This window comes from Vigna unguiculata, chromosome 2 (assembly GCF_004118075.2).
Source record: "Vigna unguiculata cultivar IT97K-499-35 chromosome 2, ASM411807v1, whole genome shotgun sequence".
Taxonomy (NCBI): domain Eukaryota; kingdom Viridiplantae; phylum Streptophyta; class Magnoliopsida; order Fabales; family Fabaceae; genus Vigna; species Vigna unguiculata.
In genome coordinates this window covers 32,778,844-32,802,648 of record NC_040280.1, presented here as the reverse complement: position 1 = coordinate 32,802,648, position 23,805 = coordinate 32,778,844, and the positions used below count along the sequence as shown (strand labels likewise).

Sequence of the window (23,805 nt, the reverse complement as noted above, 5' to 3'; positions counted from 1 at the left end):
TTCAAGTGAAATTTTAGACAATCTAATTAAAACATTGATATTAATATGGTTAAGTTTTAACTATTGATATATTTTTTTTCCAAGGGATCAGATATTATTTCTGTTATTATTACAATGCAGAAAATGTAATCAGAAATTAGTTTTGATCATATGATGTAACATATGATATTTCTCCGTATTGATTAAAAAACCTCTCCGAGATAAAAGGGGAAGATTTAGGTGAATAATTTTTTTTCTGAAATATCAGTTTCCTTCCTAGGTTAACAAAATTAAATTTCAGTATCGCTAAAAATTGCTTACGCATATCAGAAGGCTAAGGGCACTGTCACTACCACTGCCACAACCGTTTCTCCACCACCCGCCGCGTCCCTCGGCGATCCGACCCGCCGTAACCGGTCGCGTCCGCCGTAAAGCAACTAAGCACTCCGCGCTATGGACTTCGACGACTTAGAAGAAGCGCCGGTGAAGGCCACTTCTCGAGTCTCCAAGTTCGCGCCAAAATCATCAAAGCTCAAACCTAAACCAAAAGCGGAACCTGGCCCCAAAACTGAACCTCAACCCCAACCCCAACCCGAACCATCCATCTCCAAACCAGAGCCTCAAGAATTCGTTGCGACTGTCAAAAAGAACGAAGATGGCGTAGAAACAGTGTCACCAAGTCATATAAAGCCCGAACTCAACACCGATGTCCAAATGGAAACGGAACCGAAATCTGAACCCGAGGACGAAGCAGAAACAGGACGAGATGATCCCATGGACGAAGATACTCCCGAAGATACAGTTGTACGGGAAATTGACGTTTTCTTCACACCTTCTATTGACGCCGAGACTCAGGTTCGCGTTTCGCTTACGCCATTTTGCTTGTTCGATTCGGCAGTTTTTTTTTTCACAATTTCAGAGTAATTTTTCCTTGTTGCTTTTTAGTTGTACGTTTTTCAGTATCCCTTGAGACCTAGTTGGCGACCTTACGACATAGAGGACAGATGCGAAGAGGTATGTTTGTTGAATAGTTTTTCTGGAGGAAAATGGGATATCGATCATGTTAGTTTTCCTTCTAATTATTATTGTGTAGGTAAGGTTGAAACCTGAGAGTTCAGAAGTGGAACTTGATTTACCCATTGAAATGGAGTCAAGTAATATTGATAGAGAGTTTGCCAATAAATACAACGTCACGAAGCAGGTTTACTTCTTTATCACTGTGATTATCTCTATGATGAGCTGTACAGCATTTTTGCATTTCTATTTTGTCTTACAAACCGCAGTAAGTAAAGTAAAATAACCAAGATGTTTGGTGATGACGAAGTTTCCAGGGCTTCTTGGCTCTAAAATTAGCAATGACCCCAATACATTGTTTGAACTTTAATCCATGCAGCTGGTTTCAACTAGTGCTATAATGCTTCATTGGTGTTGATGTATTCTTTATTTCTACTTTTATATTCCGTGGTATGCTAAACCTTTTTGTTTGTACAAGAATATTTGAAGTTGATGCTTACAATTGAGTACTTTCTTTTGTACTTGTTACGTGTACTGGAAAAGCATTATATTGTGTGCGTTGTAAGTATGATTGAATTGTTTTAATTCTCTTCAGACTTATGCAACTTCCTGGAAGCCACCTCGTGCAGGTGGACGAGCTGCAACTGCTGCTGGGCTTCTTATGGGAGATAAGGTAATTATTTACCCCATTCTATTTTATGACTTGAACGTTGTATTATGTTTGCCATTGCAACTTGGGATATTATTGTCCTATGTATTGAACACTTAATACTTCTGATGAATTAGGATGACTGTATCCGCCAAAAATACTCCTCTAGATGAATTTGTTATTGGTATAAGATAAGACATGTCTTACTCAGGTCTTGAATAACAATTAATTAATTTTTTGTTAATGATAAAGTTCATTGAAAAGCTAATGCAGCTTGGCATACTTTTTAAGGTATGCTTCAATCAAGAGTGAAAACGGGGGAACAAGGTATAAAGCGTGTCTTCAAATAAATTTGGCTCCTCCCTTTCCATAAATGGGAAACCTTGGATTACTACCTTAAAAGAAAAATAATTGAACATAATCTTGTAAAGACTTATCAGGTTAGAATCATGCATGATTCACTCGGCAAAATTGATATGCTTAACATTTACTTGCAGATGGTTATATTTAGCATGTTAAAATATTACATAGTTCAGACGCGTTATCTTTTCTGAGAGCATGATGGTTTTATGAATTTTTCCTATGTGATATTCAAGTTGATTGTTATTTTAGAAAAGAAATGTAAATTTGCCTACCTTTTTCTTCGTTACAGTTACACCTGCATCCAATTCATGCAGTTGTGCAGCTTCGCCCAAAATTACAGCATCTGAATTCTGGTGGTTCAAAAAGGAAGAACGTCACCTCTGCTGGGGCAAATGCTACCGTCAAAACTGAGGGCTCAAATGAAGAAAAGCCTGTTGCTACATCAAAGAAGCAGGTACCGTGTATTTCTTTCATTCATGCATCATAGTTATTTTATTATGTCAGTTTAAATTTGACTTCACAAGAGCAAGGTGCAGGAATTATAGTTTTCATACATTGGCATTGACAATCTTGAATTATTTTTCCATGCACTTTTTTAGATGATTAGGTGGTTTAATTTAAGTTGGGTCAAAGTTTTGTTTCTTTATACGAATCTGGATCTCAAGTAAATGTAGGATTAAAAAATCCACAACAGGCATGTATGTCCGCCCAAAAATAAGAAAGTTACAAATTTGCTGCCGCATACTTACAAGATCATTGGCTTTGTTGTTCATAAATTGCTAAATTAATATTTAGCAACTAGCACTTTGCTTCTATTTGTGCCAACTATGCTTGAAGTTAGACACAGATTTTGTTATCTTGTACGTTAAGTTCACAAGCTGTCTTGTAGCAGTATCAATCCATCTTGCAATTTTTATTTTTCTGGTGCTTGTATTTGGTTAAGGCTTGTTAGCTAATTTCCTTCTTGCTCATATATTTTTCTTCTTTGTTGCAGAATAAGCCAACTGAACCATCTATTGAGCAAAAGAATGAGGATGATGAGGTATTATAGTAGTTAATGCCACTGTGTGATTTGCATATGATGTTTTTTGGTCTCTGCTGTGCATCTGCCCTGCCTCTGCAAAGTTGAGTTTCAGTATAAATCCATTGCTCCTCAGACTTGCCCTGTCTGTTGTCTCCATGTGGAAGTTTTGTGCCAGACGAAGTAGTCTTGTTGCTGGGAAAGCCGCCTCTTTATGCTACCATTCCTTGTCTAGTGAACCCTCTTCTCATTGTCAGAAAATCATTACTTTTGGCTGCTTTCTGCTGGTTGCCCTTTTGGGTCTGTCTGTGGGTCACCTTGTAGTGTCTTACAGTTTGTTTAATGTAGTTTCCACTAATAAGTTGACATGCACTCTTTATTGTTCAATAACCTTTTTCTCTTATTATATGATGACAAATCCTAAGGGACATTAAGGAAATAGGGTCATTAGTCCTAGAGGATAATATATTTTTATAATATGAAATTCATATATTTAGTTTCATTTCCACTAATAAATGTTTATGGTTATGATCATGAAGAATGGATGCAGGATTAGGACGATGGTTGTTTTTGTGTTTTTTTCATGGAACAAACTGTAACTTGTTATACATTGATAAATAATATGCTCTTCTCTTAAATTAATTATGAATTAGTTCCATATATTTTCATTTTCTGTCAAAAGAATTTCTTAAAGGTGATTTTGTCTCATAACATTTTGTTTATTTTAAGTTCCTGTTCTAATCAGTGTTTTTTTTTTCTACATCGTGTGAAGAGCTGGCTTCCTCTTAAGTACCATGGCTGCAAGAGTGATATCTCGTCTAGATATTTGGAGCAAATGATGGCACAAGAAAGTTCTCCAATAGACTTCACAATGAAAGCGTAAGATGTCCTATTGTTCTTTTGGCAATCTTATGTGATATGTGAATTACTAAATATATGAAGTTTGTAAATCTTTGATTCAGGTTTGATTATGTTACCGCACTGTGTCCTGGAGGGACTAGCAACAATTTATCAAAGGGTCCTTCAAAAAGGTGCTGTCTTCCTTGATTGTCGAATTTATTTAACTTTTGCCCCTTCCTTTTGAGTAAAGGTTTTCCATTAGCTGTATGTAGGACTCACTCTTTTCCCTTCTGTATCTGCAAGTCTGTCCTTTTCTGATATTTATTGTTATATACTTTCTGTTGTTTCTGTTGACTTCTTGATATTATGTTTCTTGCTCTTATAATTCTATATTGTTTATCTTTATTGGTTTATTCTATTGCAATTGGCTTATAGTTCTGACTATTGTGTGTATGCAAATTTAGGGATCTACTATCATTACCCGTGGAAGAGCGACTTAAGAAGATGCTTGAGGTTTGTAACATTATTTGTTTTTGATTGAGATAGGGGCATTGAGATCTAACAAAATTCTTCCTCTTACTTCCTATACCTGTTCATAGTTGACTACATTCTTTTTTTAAAGAAGATATTCTGTATTCCCAATTCACTACTGGTGTTTTAGGTGTGTTAACTGTTATTAGTGGATATATTAATAGCAAATAACCTGGACATGTGCACCAAATTGCTCATTGATAAGATTGCAAGCACTGAAGTTCTGCTTTCAGTATGAAAAGTGTTTGTATTTAACACTGGTCTTAATTAATTGTTAATGAACTTGCTTATTTGGGTGGTGGCGCACACATCAGCTAATGTCTTTAAAATTAGATTGGCTATAGAACGAATTAAAGCAATTATTCAGTTTATTGATTTAACTGTAGTTGAAATAGTGATAATTGAATATTTATACATATCCATAAGTAATAAATTCAAGCAAAAATTTTAATTAACATCAATCGACTGCATAGTCTTACAAAATAAAAAATTATGAGTTAAATATTAACCTAAATATAGTCAAATTTGTAGTTAGATTTTGTATAATACATATCAAAATTGACAATGGGTTCAAAGGACGTCATGAATATTATAGGTAGGGGATTTTAATCTGTTTGTGAATTGAATCAGCTAGTTCTTGCCAGTCAGTGCCCAATTTCATTATTTACCGACTGGCTTCCTGATCACCAGTTAAAGGGATGGGACCTAACTTATATTGTATTAAGTGACTCGTAGTTGAACTGGCCCATCTGGTCTAATTATCTCAACTATGGTCTCTACTGAACTAAGTAGTATAAACAGCCATCACCACATGGCATTTTCCTTTGAGGTGGGATATGCTACAAAGATCAAATACTGCTGTAATCTTCTATTTGTGAATCATGTTTTGCTGTGCTACATTTCATAACTTGCCTAACACAACTCTTTATGATAGACATATTCACCACAGCGTTTCAGTGCTATAAAACACTTTGCACCTGAATACTCCGAGGAGGAAATTCTAAAATTCCTGCAGCAACATGCGCTGTTGTTGTGGGGACTATGGACTGCAAAAAGTTCGTTGCTATATCCTAATGGTGGCGCGGAATCTTTGGCCAGAGATTATGTCTTACTAATGTTTAGCAAGAATTTGAAAGTTCAGTCTTCTGATTTGAATGTTCGAGGTGAACTTACTACTCACGTGAAGGAATTCCTTAAGCAATTTGGCTTGGAAACAGCCAATCTTGATAAATCTGCTGGAGAACCAAAACCTTATTGGAAATTCAAAGAGCGTCCTGACGAGTCATTCAAAAAACTCTATCCAGATATTGTTGAGAAACAGGAAAGACTTTTCAAAGGTTTGGAACAACATTTACCTGGTCTTGTTTCAAATGCTGGAAAACGTAAAATTGGTAAAAGTGCTGTAGCAAACCAAGGTGTAAACAATGAGGCTCTTAAAACAGTAAGTTCTGATCAAGGGACAACGAGTCTGGCTGGAGTGTCTACGGGGAAAATGACCATGTCAAATGAAACCCGACATGCTCTACCGATTGCCCTCAAGAAGCTTTTTCAGACTAACAAAGTTTGCAGGTACGGTTATAGAGACAGACATCTATCCTTTTGCTTTGGTGATTTCCCATGTTCAAGTTATTGATGTGATAATATTTGGAAGCACGATAGTTGTAGTTAACTTCATTCCACTTTCCACACACGGGCTCTATTTTTATTTTTTTTGTAAATGAAGAAATCACTTTTCCCTTTTGTTATATAAGATTTGTGTTTTTTGTTAACGTCTTATGTTGTATTATGCATATTTTTAAAATGTTGTATCCCCGTGTTCTGGATTATATGCTTTTCTTGATATAGTATGCAAAGACACCAAGATCACAAGCTGTGCTCACGACACTCCTTGAGCATGTAACTAGGTCCCATGTGGCATCAAGAATTTTGATACTATTTTGTACAGGAGGGAGTGTAAATCCCCATAAAACTGTGCTGTATTTCTGTGGCTGTGGTGCTTATGGCTGGAATTATCTTAAAAGTGTCAGTCAGTGAGTAGAAGAAATTATTTGAGCTAATATTCTTTTGCAAAAACAAATAAAAGAATGTTTTCTATCTTATTCCAATGTCTTGCTGATTGGAATTTTTGTTTTGAGTGGTTTGTTTGGAGTGATATTGAGGGACTTGTACACATAGGTGGGTGATCTGAAGAGAGATAAAATTTGTATGTGTTGCAGAAATGAGGTGGTTATGGTTCCTGGGCAAGTTGTTTTATAAATAACTTTTTTTTTTCAGCTAAATGTCTGTGGTGGTTTCCCTCAAACAAAATTCTTCATGGCAATTGGTTATTTGGATTAAGTCAGGTTTAAATAGGGATAGGTTGTAATGCCGCTGATGCCAGTCCTTGAAAATTAACCTCAGTGATATGCATCTTTCTGACCAGTTTGTCACTCTTAGTGTCATGGTGATGGTAATTGTATGAGGGGGAATTCTCCTCCAGTTGACATTCCATCGAAGAGAATTTGGCTCAACAGAAGTTCTATATTTTTATCTTGTTTAACAGTTGTCTTATACTGTTTCTATTTATATTGGCAGTTTCAAAGTGATATGCCAAGGATTGCGCGAAATGGCAGTTTCCAAAGCTATGCTTTCAAAGGGAGATTCTAAAATTGCCGTGGATGCAGCTCACAGTCTTGACGGTCCACATAGTGAGTTAATGGCAGTCATAAACGAAGTTGCATCTGAAATCCATGGACATTATGTGTTGAAATCATCACAAGATGATCCGTTCAGGTTTTTTTCTCTTCCTCGCCTCACCCCCAAAAGGAAAATTGTTTTCATTCCATGGGAGGTCTGAAAATTAGCAGATTCCATTTGTTAGATAATGCTAAGGACTGCTTCTGTCTGTGCAGAGATGTTGTAATTGATATGCTTCGTGGAAGTGGACCCAATGCCAAGCTCAGGAAGGCTGAGATAATTGAAGCTGCAAGGAGAAAACTTGGAAGAGAGGTCCCTAACAACGAATATAACAAGGTAAATTTTTTTTTTCATGAGTTGGCTATGGTATGCTACTTATTTATTTGTAGTTTACAAAAAATCATGGAGGACCGGGCATGGATATGATGCAAGTAAACGAGGTGGACGACGACACAACGACAGAAAACTTTGCACAATCTATCTTGAGACTTTGATCAATAGCTATAGATAATAAGATAAAAGAGAATGAATGTCACCTGTGTAGTGTAGCCATATTAATTTAAAAGTAGATAGTGATCTTATTAACATGGAGGTAGCACAAATAAAAGTTGCAAATTCATTCTTAAGCTTGATGATATTTTCCCTGCTTATTATCCTAACTTTTGTTTGTCTTGTTTTGAAACAATTCCAGGTGATGAGTGAGTTATGCGTTTCAAAAGGTTCTGTTTGGGTCTTGAGAAACGGTGATGGAAGTAACCAATGATTGGGTTTTTGTTCGTCCACACGAATGGAACTCGTAATCATTTGCTTTGCAGAGCTTATTGGTAATAGTCATTATTCTCAAATGTGCAAATCTTTTCCACCTTTTTAGCTTTAGATAGGGAGATAAAATAGTTATTTTAACCAAAAAGAAAAGGATAAGAAATTGGATGAAAGAAAGATAGGAATGCCCGAAGATTTTACCTTCACCTATTTATGATTATTTTTTTTCTGTTTCTAGACTAGATGAATTTATACACGCTGCTGGTTTCACTTGAGATTATCTAAGGTTATCGTTAACCCAAATTCCTTTAAATTATATTAAAGTGATATTCATCCCTTTAAATTGTAAATCATCATAATTATAATACGGTACATGTTAGGTTTTTTTTAGTCACAATTATAACATTGAAAAATAGTTTTTCTATTAGAACTTTACTAGATGGTACAGCCATGGAAACTTATATTTTACGTGGTGGCAAAACTCCCTTGAATACCATAATTGCCTTGTTGAAATTATGTAACGCATTTGTTAGTAATTATTATAATTAGCTAGTTATTATAATTAACCAGTGAAAACACGGGAGTTACTTGTAATTCTTTTACAATAATAAAATTATTATTATTATTATAAAATTAAATATAAATCATTTTTTTAATTTTATTGTAGATAGTTTTTATTCATTTTATAAGTAATTTTTTAATTTTAAATGATTATTTAAAAAAAATGGTTAATTTTAAACAAATGATCATTTAAAAGATGATATTGATGAATTAATTATTTTAATTTAAAAATGATTTATTTTTAAAAAAATGAAAAATAAATATGGATTAAAAAAAATCCAGTAGATATATAATCATTGGGTTTTAAACAAACCAAAATGAATAAGTAAAATGAAAATATAAGGAAGATCATAACAAACAATAGATCCAACACAACAAATTATTGATTGCTTTCTTGGAAAAGTGAATGATACTAATAAAAATAAATTCTTAAATTCAAAGTCCTTAAAGATATGAAAAAAATTTAAAATGAAAGATGTTCAAACGATCCAAAATCGCAGAATATATATATTTATAAATATTGTATCGTTGTTATTTTCTCTTTACTTTCAATATTTTGATTTATTTATTTCAATGCGCATAGAATAGGGAAACAGTTGATATTAATAAAAGGAAATTTAGTCTCTGAGAATACTTTCATGTAAACAAATTACATTAAATTAAACTAATAGTAACAAATAATTTTATATTCACAAATGTAACTTCAAACTGGAAACTAAATATTTATTGATGAAAATGGTAGATTTTTTAAGAAAGAAAAATGACCACTAATTAAAATGTCTTTTAAAAGTGAAAATTCAACAAATATTATAAGTAAAACACACAGGCAAAAATATTACTTATTAAGTAAATATATAAATACTACACATGAATTCGCAAACATATACACATGAATAGCTTAATGTACGTTTATATGAATTATTATTGATACGCGTTATTCGTCTCAAACCTATGAAACAACGAAGTTTTTGTCGTAAATAAAATACATAAAAAAAAATCTTTTTAACATTTATTAACTATCACAATTATATAGATGAACTTATGCAATCACTCATTTTAAAACATAATAAAACTTGTAAAAAAATATTTTTAAAAAATGAAAATGGAGCAGGTGAATATGCATTTGTTCAACTAATTCATTAAGTTAAATATAATATTTTTTTAAAAGGGTAATTATTTTTATAAAAGAAGCTATATTTTCTCAAAAAAATCATATGGATTTTACTAAATTCGTTAGAAAAAATCCAATATTGACGCATATATAATTTGACTGATAAATTGACCAGAACACTAATAGTTTTATAAAAAAAAAAAAAAAAGGTGTTTGAAAAAAGAAAATGGTTATGGAAAATAAATGTGAAGTGGAATAATGAATTTAGGAGTGAGAAAGAAGTTTGGAAGGTAAAGAAGACAGAAAAAGTACCTCTGAAGTCCAAAGGAAGTTATCCACTTAATTATATGACAATTAAAAATAATAATTTTAAGATATGAATTGAGAAAACCCTGTAAAAGAAACCCTAAATATGATATTTTTAAAGAAAAGTTAAAACACTCTGTTCCAATTAAAAGGAAACAACAGAGAGAAAGGGAAAGGGGGAAAACAGAGTGTTGCGTTGCGTTGCGAAGGGGTAGACTTTGCCCAGTCGTCACGCGTTGTTGCGAGCACCAAACACTTCACTGTGAAAAACGAAAAACCCTTTTTCCGTTGATCTTGTTTGGATCAGAATCAGAATCAGAAGATGAGCGATAATCTGATGGAAAAGGTGAATGCTTTGGGGGAGCGTCTGAAAATCGGAGGAGTGGAAGTGGGTCGGAAGATGAGTGAGGGAATGAGTTCGATGAGCTTCAAGGTCAGAGAGTTCTTCCAGGGCCCGAATCAGGCCGACAAGTTGGTCGAGGACGCTACTTCGGAGGCCCTAGACGAGCCCGATTGGGCCCTGAACCTCGATCTCTGCGACCTCATCAACACCGACAAGCTTTCCAGCGTGGAACTCATAAGGGGAATCAAGAAGCGAATCATGGTGAAAAGCCCTAGGGTTCAGTACCTCGCCCTCGTCCTCCTCGAAACCTGCGTCAAAAACTGCGAGAAGGCCTTCTCCGAGGTCGCCGCCGAGCGAGTTCTCGACGAGATGGTCAAACTCATCGACGACCCCCAGACGGTCGTCAACAACCGGAACAAGGCCTTGATGATGATCGAAGCCTGGGGTGAGTCCACCGGCGAGTTGCGATATCTCCCTGTCTTTGAAGAAACTTACAAGGTTCTCTCTCTGTCTCTGTGTCTCTGTCTCTGTATTTACTTTTATTTGAATTCAAACAGTTAGAGACCAGTGTCTGTGAATTAATTAAATTGTGTGAGATTTTTTTTGGTTATGTTTATGAGTTTTTTTTTTTTTTTGCTTTTTGTTTTTCAGAGTCTGAGATCGAGGGGTATAAGGTTTCCTGGTCGTGACAATGAAAGCTTGGCTCCTATATTCACTCCGCCTCGTTCAGTTTCTGCTGCGGAGGTTGATGTCAGTCTTCAACAGCAGTTTGAGCATGATGTGCCTGCGCAGTTTGAGCATGATGTTCCTGTTCAGAGTTTTTCTCCTGAACAGACTAAGGAAGCTTTTGACGTTGCCAGAAATAGCATTGAGCTTCTTTCCACTGTGTTGTCGTCTTCGCCGCAACAGGATGCTTTACAGGTATGATGTTAGTAGTTGCTATTTTTGAATGTGTTGTTTTCTTGCTCTCGGTTGATTTTTGCCATAAGTAATGTAGGTTTGGATTAGGACCGATTTGTGTTATTTGCGGATGGAATATGGATAGAACTTCAGTTGCTTTTGTATGCCTGTGATGTTGCTGCATGATCTTTTCTGTCATCAAAATTTACTCTGTGCTGTGTAAGTTTGATCTTGATGATGTTATGCCTTGACTATTAACCGCATCATTTAGGATATTGATGAAAATGTTTCACATTTCACATTAAGAAAACGAACAATTTTCTTAAATCTATAAAGCTTGTCAGTTTGCACTGACTGGTGATGGAAAAATTGTAGATACTGTGGTTATGGAAATGTTATCCACTGTAAACAACTTGGGTATCATCTTCACAAAGTTTTGTCCAGTGTATCTCCGTATTTTACTCTGACTCGTGTGAGTGCTTATCTTGAACTACTTTACTGTGTCAACTTGTGAAATTTTTTTATTGGTTTACAATTGTGTGTTATACTATATAGATATAGTCATAAAAAATCGTCAGTGGTATTTGTCAATACAAGACTGAAATATGGAAACATCAAAAAAGTGTTGTAAAACTGAAATAAACTAAGAGACAGGTGAGGGAACCGATTTACTGATGATGTTTTGAGTGATAATAGTAATGATATCCTCTCCAAAGAAAAAGAAAATGAACTGCTAATGCTTGTTATAGTTTATTTAGATTTTTTTTTAACGCTAATCACATCTTCTATAGTTTTCCAGTAACGAGATCTATTACCCCCTTGGCCTTGATAATGCAGTTATGGGTATTGTTTATCTGAAATTTTGAATTTTGAATTACTGGTTTATTAGGATGATGGGTACTACAAAGAGGGATGCCATTTACTCAATAAGTTATTGATTATGCTATTTACCTAATAAGCCCCTTGTCCTCATATGATATCCATTTACCAAATTAGGCAACAACCAGTCAAGAACTTATCCTAAACTGTTCCATAAATAAAAAACTCAGTTTTAACCATGTGATGAACCTTGCTAGAGAAGAATCGTATTGAAGCAGACATTGGTGAATTGCCAAAAATGTAAATGTGACCATTTCTTCTATGTGCAGGATGATTTGACCTCCACACTTGTACACCAGTGTCGTCGCTCCCAAACCACTGTCCAGAGAATTGTTGAAACTGCGGGGGACAATGAAGCACTGCTTTTTGAAGCCTTGAACGTTAACGATGAGATTCAGAAGGTTCTCACCAAGTACGAGGAGTTGAAGCAGCCTGCATCTGCTCCACTTCAACCTGAACCAGCCATGATTCCAGTTGCTGTGGAACCAGACGAATCACCACGCCATATTAAAGAAGATGCCTTGATTAGAAAACCAGCTGGATCAAGAACACCCCAGGGAGGAAGCAACGATGACATGATGGATGATCTTGATGAGATGATTTTTGGGAAAAAAAGTGGTGAAGGATCAGATGGGGGACACGACACAAAGAAGCAGCAATCACCAAAAGATGATCTCATCTCTTTCTGAGCTGCAATACTGATTCTACAATGAATATAGAACAAACAGAGTGCTTTTTAATGTCACGTTACTTTTATATCCAGATGTTGATTCTGTTCTGAACTTTGTTCAGGATTCAGATTGCTCGCTCCATTAATTTTTTTGCACTTTGTGTGCAACTTATGTTTGCATTATGGTATATAAGTTATTGACAGACAAGATATACGTGGGAAACTCTGGATAATTTCATTCACTCTCTGTCATCTGTTATTACTCACATAACAATCATTTTTTCTTGTTGATGTATGATACCAATTCTACTTTTTTCTGCACTTTAACAATGTCAATTTTCTTTCTATATTTTGAATGTGAAAACCTTCATTTCGGATTAATCTATTACCTACCAATGAAACGCGTTTGGTAACGCAGTTACGTCACTTATGAGGAGAAAACTTCTATGGATATGGCATGGCATAATGGCACATGATATGAACATGTGACTGAGAAATGATAACGTTTTGGAAGAATAAATATACAAAATAAGAAAGAATGTAGCATTTTGAAGGATTTGAAACGGCGTTCATTAATATAATGTTAGTAACAAAAGCACGTTACAATTATGACAGAGACATTGGGTTGGGTTTGACGCGTGAACAGGCACGCTAACACCTAAAACGCTGCTTTTTCGGTCAAGTTATGTTTTATAGCGGTGAAGTATCAAAACAATTTTCTTCATGCTTAAATTATAAATTTTTGCTGTAAATACATTTTTCGTCTTTATTTTTGTAGTGTTTGTTGCAGATGATTTTCACGCTGTTTAAATTAGTAACGTTATTTAAATTAGTAACGGTCTGTTTAAATTAGTAACGTTATTTAAATTAGTAACGGTCAGTACACGTAACACACTTCAATGCAACATAATATCAAAAAGTGTCACTTATACAGTGATCCGTTACTGATTTAAACGACGTCACAGAAAATGACCATTTTAAACATTCGATAAAAATGAAAATTATTGTAAACATTCTATTAAAATGAGAAACATCCGTAACAAATATTACGAAAATAAGAACGAAAAAGGTATTTAAGTCTAAATTTTTTTATTCAAAATTGAGTTTTGAGTGTATTATCGTGTTATATGTTTTCTGTTTCTTTAAATATTTGCATCAGTAAGAAATACTGAAAACATGTATTTCTTTTTTCGTAAATCTTTTACAACACTAGAAATATTGAAAATAAAAGTGCTATGTTTACATTGAAATGAAATAAAAAGCTTCATTAAATTGTTCTCAGAACATTTTCTTGTAACTTTTTTACGTGATTATATTAATGTATGCCTAATCTCATTTAAATCTGAAATCTTCAACTCATATTACTGTATGAAACCAAATCATAATCACATTAGTATTCTCTGGACTCAGCCAACTCTAATTTTTAGATTATATTTTTCTTTGTAGGTGGTGAAATGGTTGAACACTTGAAAAGTTCAGTTGGCAAAGTAAAATATAGAAAATTGAAAAAAGTACTAAAACCCACATACTTTAATTTAAACTTAAACGAAGAGCAATTTTCAAAGCAAGCGGTGGAGCAAGTTATTTTGGAATTGATGTCAATCAATCTATGAATTCATATAATATTTAATAATAACCCATCGACTTCTAAATCGTAATCAATGTCATAAGAACTTTAGTTAAAAAATAATGAAGTTACAAAATTTATAGTTAAATGTGGCATAAGAATTTTAACAACAGTATTTATGTAGTTTTACTTTGTTTAACAAATAAAAATGTTCATAAATTTATTTTATATATTAAAAAATTAAATAAATAAATAAATAATTTTAACGTTGTTATTCAATTATTTTTTTTCTTTTTAATTGTTTTTCTTTTATTTTAGTATTATTAAAATTAAGATATAATTAAATTTACAAAAAGCTTAAATGAAAAGATAAAGCAGCAAATTAAAAAAATTGTTTTTTTTTTGTTTGGAAAATAATTGTAGGAATAAAAGATAAAAAATGTATTTTTTTTCTTTAAAAGATTTGTTATATAAATTTATATTAATTTAATTAGTAAATTTAATTATTTCAAATTTTAACATAAAAAATTAAAGATTATTAATTATATTTTAAACAGTTTCGTAAATTTATATTATTTTAAACAATAGAGTTTATTATTCTAAGTTCCAACGTATAATAAATTAAGTATTGGAAATTATACTTATACAGTGCTTGCAGCAGTTAACATCTTCCTACATTATGTAGTTGGGAATGGATTACCTATTTAATTTTAATAAAAGATTATACATTAAAATCTTAACCACTGAACAGTTTATAAAATCAACATTAATTATAACTCTACTTAATAAGAAAAGATAGTAAAAATAAGAATTACACTAATTATATATAATTTAGTTTTAAATTTAATTATAACATGTATCAACAAGACTAATAATTTAATAATAAAAAATATAATATTACTGATTGTTCTTCAAATTTTGATTAATATATAAAATATACTTTATAATTCTTACAATCTTACTACTGTACTGTTTACACTCAGATTTTCCATCATTACATATAAAATTATATTCTTATCTTAAGATTCTTATCTAAAATTCGTCAAAATAACATTATTAAAGCCAATTGCCATGTTTAAAATACCAATTGTTCTAAATTTTGAAACTTAATCATGATTTTATTTAAAAAATACATAATAAATTTAAAATAGCAAAATACATTTAAATTACTCATTTTAAGAAAAACCCTTTTTCTTTTTTTAATAAAAAACATGATTAATGTTGTTCTTTTTAGATGGTCATCATGAATTGATATTTATTTCTTAACAATTTACAACAAAAGTTCACGAATTTTTAGGGTCCACACTTAGCATTTTCTGCAACTTTATGAAAAGCAAACTAATTTAAAAAAAGTGGAGATTATTTTTTATATTTCAAAAGAATAATTATAAAACTACCCTGGATAATGCATTTCTCGAGGGCGTGTGATATTTTGTCTAATTGTCTCCATGTTCTGGTACTCTTTTACAATAAAATGAAATGTTTTTTTTTTTATTTGCTATGTCGGTTTTTAATAGGCAATGATGAATTCTATTAATTAAACACCGACCACTGTTCTGCAGTTTCAAACGTAAAAAATAAATAAAATAAAACTAGTGAGAGATCAAGCTATGTTCTCTTAATGAAAATAACATGACATAATTAAAAGAATATTACTTGACATCGATACATATTATTATTAATTAACATCATCAAGAACCTAAGCATAGATAATGAATACTGTAAAAAAGTTAAAATAAAACTAGTGAGAGATCAAGCTATGTGTTCTTTATCTTAATGAGAAACATGACATAATTAAAAGAATATTGCTTGACATTGATATATATTATTATTGTTAAGTAACATCATTAAAAACCTAAGCATAGATAATAAATACTTTTTTTCATAATAAAATTTATTTAATAATTAAAAAAAAATGAAAGATTGTCCATCCAACATACCAAATTGTTCTCCAAGCCCTTTAATAATTGAAATTTCTTTTCAAGTTCCTTAAATTCGTACAAAATGGTCCCTACAATTGCAAGTGATAGAGTTGTACAATTCAATCTTTTTTATATGTTTGGAATAATTGAGAACACTAACTGAAATTCTGAACCTTGATCAAATGGTCATGGTTTTTAAAACTTTATGCTGGTAAAAAGAGAAACCATATTATATAATGCTGTTGCCTAAATAAAAAAAAAAAAACTGTACATATTTATGAAGAGAAAGTATCAAATGAAAAGTTAATTAAACTTCCAAAAGTGTATGTACAATTACTGAATTAAAATTAATACAAATCATTAAATGGAATAAAAGTAATTTAAATCATTAAATATATTTTATCCTATTTTACTGTAATTCTAATATACCAAAAATAAACAAAAAAATTAAATAACCTTCCGTGATTTGCAATATGAATGTTATTAATTACTGAAAATGCATTTTATAAAATAAAATAAAAAATATAAAAAATGTTTTAACGAGGACTAATTCTGCACCTGTCTTAGCTCTGTCTAAATTGCGTGTGATTGTGTCATGTATGCGCGTTAATTTGTTTGTATTTTGAAGCCTACAAAGGTGACAGTTGGAGAGCAAGTTCAACACTTTATAACTTTTAAGCTTTCTATCAGATTCAAATTCAAAACTCATCTCTTCTCTTCTCTTCCCTTCTCATGGCTTTCTGGTAAATTTACCATACACAGATCTGAAACAAAGTAAAGAGGTAATCTTCATTTTTCATCTTTTGCACTACCCTTTTTGTGTAACAAGCATTCATGGTTGTTTTTCTACCCCAAGGTTCAAGCTTTTCTGTATGAATGATGGCTGAGCTTAAAAAAATGACAAAGCTGGGAAATTGTGAATTGGGCATTTTCTTTTGCAAAAAAAATCTGAGCTTTTTTAGATTTATGATTGTTTGTGAGTTCATTGAAGCAGCTAAGTCAAAGGGGTTTACCAACTTTAGCTGACTTGTTAATGTCGTTGCTGCTGCTGATTAGAAACAGCAGTGTCCAAGGGGTTCGTGTTTTTTCTTTTGTGTGAAGATGACTTTTGTAACTTTTTTTCCTATCAGAATCTAGTTCTACTTGGAGCTCTAATCTCTTCGGGTTGGTTTTGTTCCGAGTGAAAAAAAAAAAAAAACAGAACATTTTTGGATCTTGTAGTGGGGGGTTTATGGAAAAAATGCCCATGGATTTAGTCTCTGCATCTTTTTAGATTCCAGTGAATATATGGTCTCTCCTCTTTTCAACTTATTTTCTACGTCCACATAAAAGTTTTCATTTTTGGGGTTTCGCTTTTTTGTTTCTGATATATGTGAGGAACTGTTGAAATTATCTGATAAATCTTCAAGATTTTACTGAGATCCAGCCAGCTTTTTACTTGTTTGATCAGAAAGGTGTGTATTGTAATGGGGTAACAGGTTATATTTTGTTTCAGCTATCTGTTTGATACTTGAATAATACTTGAATAATGTGCAATTTTTTCTCAATTTTTCTCTATCACAGCACTCTTAGCTATGGATGAAGACTCATCTTTGAAATTTGGTTTCAGTGTTTTTTGTGAATTGAAAATTATCTATAGCTTTTGATGAAGTTCTGATTTTGTAAATTTCTGAGTTTCAGGATATCATAATCAGTTTTCTGCAGTAAAAGCGTGCACTAACATGGCTTCAAAAGTGTTTAGAGCAAGCAGATCATCTATATCAACATCATCTGATGCAGGTGATGGCCAGAAGCCTCCTTTACCTCCAAGTGTGCAATTTGGTCGGAGAACTTCCTCAGGCCGTTATGTCAGTTACTCCAGAGATGATCTTGACAGTGAAATAGGGAGCACAGATTTCATGAACTATACAGTGCATATACCAGACACCCCAGATAACCAACCTATGGATCCATCAATCTCACAGAAAGTTGAGGAGCAATATGTGTCAAATTCACTTTTCACAGGTGGATTCAACAGCGTTACCAGAGCACATCTAATGGATAAGGTGATAGAATCTGAAGCAAATCATCCGCAGATGGCTGGTGCAAAAGGGTCTTCATGTGCAGTTCCTGGTTGTGATTCTAAGGTGATGAGTGATGAACGTGGTGCTGATATTCTTCCATGTGAGTGTGATTTTAAGATATGCAGAGATTGTTATATAGATGCAGTGAAAACAGGAGGTGGTGTTTGCCCAGGATGCAAGGAACAGTATAAGAACACAGAACTAGATGAAGTGGCTGTAGATAATGGACATCCTCTTCCACTTCCTCCTCCACCGGGTGGAGTGTCTAGAATGGGGAAGAAATTGTCCTTGATGAAGTCACAGAAGTCAACGTTAGTGAGGAGCCAAACCGGAGACTTTGATCATAACCGGTGGCTCTTTGAAACAAAGGGGACCTATGGCTATGGTAATGCTATATGGCCAAAGGAAGGTGGTTTTGGAAATGAAATAGAGGATGATGTTGTTGAGCCAACTGAGTTGATGAATAGACCTTGGAGACCACTTACTAGGAAACTCAAGATACCTGCTGCTATTCTCAGTCCATATCGGTATTCAGTCTTTACTCTAAAATCACTTTTTCCTTGTAAAATATGGCTCCTTGTTTTGTTTTCTAAATATACTTACTATCTTAAACAATGATATGATGCTCCGACACGCCTCATAAATGGTGTGTCCCATGTCCGACTCGTATCGGACACCGACACTCGTACGATACTTGTAGGACACACTATGTCCAATTTGAAAGATATTCTTTTATCTTTGACATGATTTTGATGATTAAAATAAGGAACAAATCTTATTCTATCACTACTTTTCGCATATTGGATATTAGATAGATAGATTGGATTCATTTTTGTATTAGTTGACAATGTGTTAGTTGACAGTTTCAAACTTAACATGTATATACACGTCATGTCCTGTGTCCTATGTTTTTTTAATTTAGCCGTATCTCCGTATCCGTGTCGTATCCGTACCCGTGTCCGTATCTGGGCAACATAGTTTGAGTCCCCCAACAAAGAATTGACATGTTAACAACTAGGAGTGATAAGGTAGCTTAGTGGTTAGATGAATGTTTGTTGTCGACATTACTATGTATACCTATATCCATGTAAAAGGTAGATAAATAGTTTATATTCATATGTTTAAGATTTAAGTATTCATAGATTATTGAATTTGGTTTGTTCAAGCATCCTAAAAGCACAAAATCAGAATACAAGGGAGATTTGTGATAGTTATTTAAGTGATTGATCCTGTCTTGTTATATTGTCTGCCTTGTTCTGTGGCTAGACTTTCAAAACTGATGTTTCTGTTGAATTTTTTATTCTACAATTGTATCATGTATACTGGTCCTGAACATGAAAAGTGATGTGGATGTCAACATTTGACTAATTCATTGTTCTATGTGTCTGTTTGCAGTCTTATCATTTTTATTCGATTGGTTGTCTTGGCTTTGTTCTTGGCATGGAGGGTCAAACACCAAAATACTGATGCAGTATGGCTGTGGGGCATGTCTGTTGTTTGTGAGATATGGTTTGCATTTTCCTGGCTTCTGGATCAACTGCCCAAACTGTGCCCAGTGAATCGATCCACAGATCTTAATGTTCTGAAGGAGAAATTTGAAACACCCACCCCTAACAATCCAACTGGAAAATCTGATCTTCCAGGAATAGATATATTTGTTTCTACCGCTGATCCTGAGAAAGAACCTCCTCTAGTAACTGCAAACACTATCTTGTCTATTTTAGCTGCTGATTACCCTGTTGAGAAGCTTTCTTGTTATGTTTCTGATGATGGAGGTGCGCTTCTAACTTTTGAGGCTATGGCTGAAGCTGCAAGCTTTGCTAATACATGGGTTCCCTTCTGCCGTAAACATGATATAGAGCCCAGGAATCCTGAATCATACTTCAACTTAAAAAGAGACCCTTACAAAAACAAAGTGCGGCCTGATTTTGTCAAGGATCGAAGACGAGTGAAGCGTGAGTACGATGAATTCAAGGTTAGGATCAACGGTCTGCCAGAATCTATTCGCCGCCGATCTGATGCCTATCATGCAAGAGAGGAAATCAAGGCCATGAAAGTTGAGAGACAAAATAGGGGAGATGAAACTTTAGAAACGGTAAAGATTCCTAAAGCAACATGGATGGCTGATGGAACTCATTGGCCAGGAACTTGGTTGAATCCTACATCTGAGCATTCTAAGGGTGATCATGCTGGTATAATTCAGGTATTAAATAGATCCTTGTACTGTTTTATTCTAGTGTGAAACTAGTGTTATTGAGTTAACTATGATGAATTATTTTGTTTAATAATGCAGGTGATGTTGAAACCTCCTAGTGATGAACCTCTCCCCGGAAGTGCAGATGATACAAGTATCATTGACCTAACTGATATTGATATCCGTCTTCCCCTTCTTGTCTATGTTTCTCGAGAGAAGCGACCAGGCTATGATCACAACAAGAAAGCCGGCGCCATGAACGCCTTGGTTCGAGCATCAGCAGTCATGTCTAACGGTCCATTTATTCTCAATCTTGATTGCGACCACTATATCTACAACTCAAAGGCAATGAGGGAAGGCATGTGCTTCATGATGGATAGGGGAGGTGATCGCCTTTGTTATGTCCAATTCCCACAGAGGTTTGAAGGGATTGATCCCTCCGATAGGTATGCCAATCACAATACTGTCTTCTTTGATGTCAACATGAGAGCCCTTGATGGACTTCAAGGGCCGGTGTACGTGGGAACAGGGTGCCTCTTCAGACGGATCGCACTATATGGTTTTGACCCGCCCCGATCCAAAGAGCACCACACAAGTTGTTGTAATTGTTGCTTTGGCCGTCAAAAGAGACATGCATCAATGGCGAGCACCCCAGAAGAGAGTCGGGCACTGAGGATGGGTGATGAGGAGGAGGAGGAAATGAATTTATCACTGTTCCCCAAGAAGTTTGGAAACTCAACTTTCCTCATCGACTCTATTCCGGTGGCTGAATTCCAAGGCCGGCCGCTGGCCGATCACCCTGCTGTGAAAAACGGACGTCCGCCCGGTGCTCTCACCATACCCCGCGATCTTCTTGATGCATCGACGGTGGCAGAGGCCATTAGTGTCATCTCGTGTTGGTACGAGGACAAGACCGAGTGGGGAAACCGTGTTGGGTGGATCTATGGCTCTGTGACGGAGGATGTGGTTACTGGATATAGGATGCACAATAGAGGATGGAAATCAGTTTACTGTGTGACCAAACGTGATGCCTTCCGAGGAACTGCTCCCATCAATCTCACTGACAGGTTGCATCAAGTCCTTAGATGGGCCACTGGCTCAGTTGAGATATTCTTTTCAAGAAACAACGCTCTTCTGGCTAGTCCAAGAATGAAAATTCTTCAAAGAATTGCATATCTTAATGTTGGAATCTACCCCTTCACATCCATTTTCCTAATTGTCTACTGCTTCCTTCCTGCACTTTCCCTTTTCTCTGGCCAATTCATTGTGCAGACCCTCAATGTCACTTTTCTTTCTTACCTCTTGGGCATCACTGTGACTCTCTGCATACTTGCAGTGCTGGAGATTAAGTGGTCAGGCATTGAGCTGGAAGAATGGTGGAGAAATGAGCAGTTCTGGCTGATTGGAGGGACAAGTGCTCATCTTGCAGCTGTGCTTCAAGGTTTGCTCAAAGTCGTGGCAGGGATTGAAATCTCTTTCACCTTGACTTCAAAGTCGGGTGGTGATGATGTAGATGATGAGTTTGCTGATCTGTATATTGTGAAATGGACATCTCTCATGATACCACCTATCACAATTATGATGGTTAACCTGATAGGAATTGCGGTTGGAGTTAGCAGAACCATATACAGTGTGATACCTCAATGGAGTCGTCTACTTGGTGGTGTTTTCTTCAGTTTTTGGGTCTTGGCTCATCTGTATCCCTTTGCAAAAGGTTTGATGGGAAGAAGAGGAAGAACACCTACCATAGTTTTTGTATGGTCAGGCCTCATTGCAATCACAATTTCTCTCCTCTGGGTGGCCATCAACCCCCCTGCTGGTTCTAACCAAATTGGTGGTTCATTCCAGTTCCCTTGATATACCTCATTCTTTTTCTCACATCATTATGTCACCAATTTCTTCATTTAAATTAGTTTCTCTCTATCTATCTTTCTCTATATATAATCACTCTACATATTGATGCTACTAATGGATGGACTTAAATTATGCAGTCTGGTATGGTTATGAATTTTTTTTAGAACTTAATTCCAGAGATGTCATAATATTTTTGCTGTCTCCTTTTGTTCTTACACAAGTCGGTGTAAAGGAAATTTATTCTTTACTAACTCCTTATAATTTTAATCTCACAGATTTTACAATAAAAATGTGTTTTAAAACAATATTTTTTGGTAATCAGTTAATAAATAGATATATAATTTTTATTTGTAAACTTAATTTTCTATTCATTTTAAAATATATTATTAAAATATTTTCGAGTCCTAAAAAAAGAAAGACATGTTACACAGTCGAAAACACTATAAATATTATTACAAATAGCCTATTGTTTTTATGAAGTGAAGCAATTTTGTTTGACCTATCAAATAAAAAGTTAAGAACATTCCTTTTCATTATTGCTAATTTAAATCATAAATGATAATGAGTTCCAGAAGATGGTCCAAACGAATTAATTGCATAGGCGTTTATTATTGGTTTGGAAAGGTCCCAATCAATTGTAATGTAATGAGTGACAGGGAGCGACGAGATCGGATACCAATTCGGGACGGGCCAGACCAGTTGGTTCGCATGTTTACAGAAAAAAAAAAATTTGTGGGTTTGTGCAGATTAGATGGATTGACTCCTAATCAGCTTATAATTTTTTTTAAAATTTTTACATTATATTGTTTTTGTAAGTTTGTATTATTATTATTATTTTTATCATATAATCGTTGTTGTATATAAGTTAATTATTATGGTTCTCGAATATAAAATATATTTTTATGCATTTTTAGATTAATAAATTTGTATTTATCTTGTAAAGTGACATGTTACTATTATACTTTAAGTAAAATATTCGTTATTATTGTTTCTTGATTTTGGTTAATAAGAATAATTAAAATTATTTCGATAGGAAATGAATATAAATTATTATAAAAAAAAAAGAATTTTTTTTTTTGTTTTATTCATCACAAATGTAGGTCAACCTATGAAACGATCCAAGAAATTAAGTTTTTTTTTAATTGCGGGACGGATCAGTTCAACACACACTTTACTGATCAAAATGTAGGATAAATCAAAATAGATCGTATTGTCCGCTTTGTCATTCGTAACCAGAAGAATATAGTTTGTGATAACACATTCAAGTTCATATAACCTAATTGCTTCTTCCAAGTGTACCAGACTAGTAGAGATGGATACACTAGGTTTTAGACCCTAGAAGAAATTGACAAATTGCTCAAGATTATTCTTTTGCATTTTTAATTTGGATGAATTTGGTATTGAAGATTGTAGGAGTATATTAAAATTCACAATAAATAAATATTTCAAATTTGTATGAATTATATTTTAGGTTTACCATATATAATTTATTTTGTAATTTTAGGTTATGTCTAACTATTAAAGTTATTTTAAAACATATAAAAATTAATTTAAACTAAAATAAAGAAAATATTCAAATAGATAAACATTTATAGCATTT

At 33.9% G+C, this 23,805-nt stretch overlaps 3 protein-coding genes across 3 annotated transcripts; all 3 read left to right on the top strand.

Moving 5' to 3' along the window:
• Positions 1-248: 248 nt before the first annotated feature.
• On the top strand, positions 249-8,172 carry LOC114173862 (DNA-directed RNA polymerase III subunit RPC5). The gene is made up of 13 exons (XM_028058513.1): positions 249-834; positions 925-993; positions 1,073-1,180; positions 1,589-1,666; positions 2,295-2,459; positions 3,000-3,047; positions 3,799-3,905; positions 3,989-4,057; positions 4,331-4,379; positions 5,332-5,966; positions 6,972-7,169; positions 7,289-7,409; positions 7,765-8,172. The coding sequence occupies exons 1-13, from the start codon at positions 433-435 to the stop codon at positions 7,834-7,836; spliced, it is 2,121 nt and encodes a 706-aa protein (XP_027914314.1). The 5' UTR covers positions 249-432; the 3' UTR covers positions 7,837-8,172.
• Positions 8,173-9,942: 1,770 nt separating this feature from the next.
• Positions 9,943-12,926, top strand: LOC114173525 (TOM1-like protein 1). Its single transcript, XM_028057985.1, has 3 exons — positions 9,943-10,654; positions 10,808-11,077; positions 12,205-12,926. Exons 1-3 carry the CDS (start codon positions 10,136-10,138, stop codon positions 12,622-12,624), a joined length of 1,209 nt encoding a protein of 402 aa, XP_027913786.1. The 5' UTR covers positions 9,943-10,135; the 3' UTR covers positions 12,625-12,926.
• A 3,754-nt stretch (positions 12,927-16,680) lies between these two features.
• LOC114173839 (cellulose synthase-like protein D3) lies at positions 16,681-22,395 on the top strand. Its single transcript, XM_028058487.1, has 4 exons — positions 16,681-16,876; positions 17,775-18,684; positions 19,553-20,360; positions 20,451-22,395. Exons 2-4 carry the CDS (start codon positions 17,816-17,818, stop codon positions 22,206-22,208), a joined length of 3,435 nt encoding a protein of 1,144 aa, XP_027914288.1. The 5' UTR covers positions 16,681-16,876; positions 17,775-17,815; the 3' UTR covers positions 22,209-22,395.
• The last annotated feature ends 1,410 nt before the right edge of the window (positions 22,396-23,805 follow it).

Coding starts and splice junctions, on each gene's coding strand:
- LOC114173862 (XM_028058513.1), top strand. CDS start 433: ATGGACTTCGACGACTTAGAAGAAGCGCCGGTGAAGGCCACTTCTCGA. Junction 1,181..1,588: donor AATACAACGTCACGAAGCAG/GTTTACTTCTTT, acceptor AATTCTCTTCAG/ACTTATGCAACTTCCTGGAA. Junction 1,667..2,294: donor GGCTTCTTATGGGAGATAAG/GTAATTATTTAC, acceptor TCTTCGTTACAG/TTACACCTGCATCCAATTCA.
- LOC114173525 (XM_028057985.1), top strand. CDS start 10,136: ATGAGCGATAATCTGATGGAAAAGGTGAATGCTTTGGGGGAGCGTCTG. Junction 10,655..10,807: donor TCTTTGAAGAAACTTACAAG/GTTCTCTCTCTG, acceptor TTTGTTTTTCAG/AGTCTGAGATCGAGGGGTAT. Junction 11,078..12,204: donor CGCAACAGGATGCTTTACAG/GTATGATGTTAG, acceptor TTCTATGTGCAG/GATGATTTGACCTCCACACT.
- LOC114173839 (XM_028058487.1), top strand. CDS start 17,816: ATGGCTTCAAAAGTGTTTAGAGCAAGCAGATCATCTATATCAACATCA. Junction 18,685..19,552: donor GCTATTCTCAGTCCATATCG/GTATTCAGTCTT, acceptor GTCTGTTTGCAG/TCTTATCATTTTTATTCGAT. Junction 20,361..20,450: donor ATCATGCTGGTATAATTCAG/GTATTAAATAGA, acceptor TTAATAATGCAG/GTGATGTTGAAACCTCCTAG.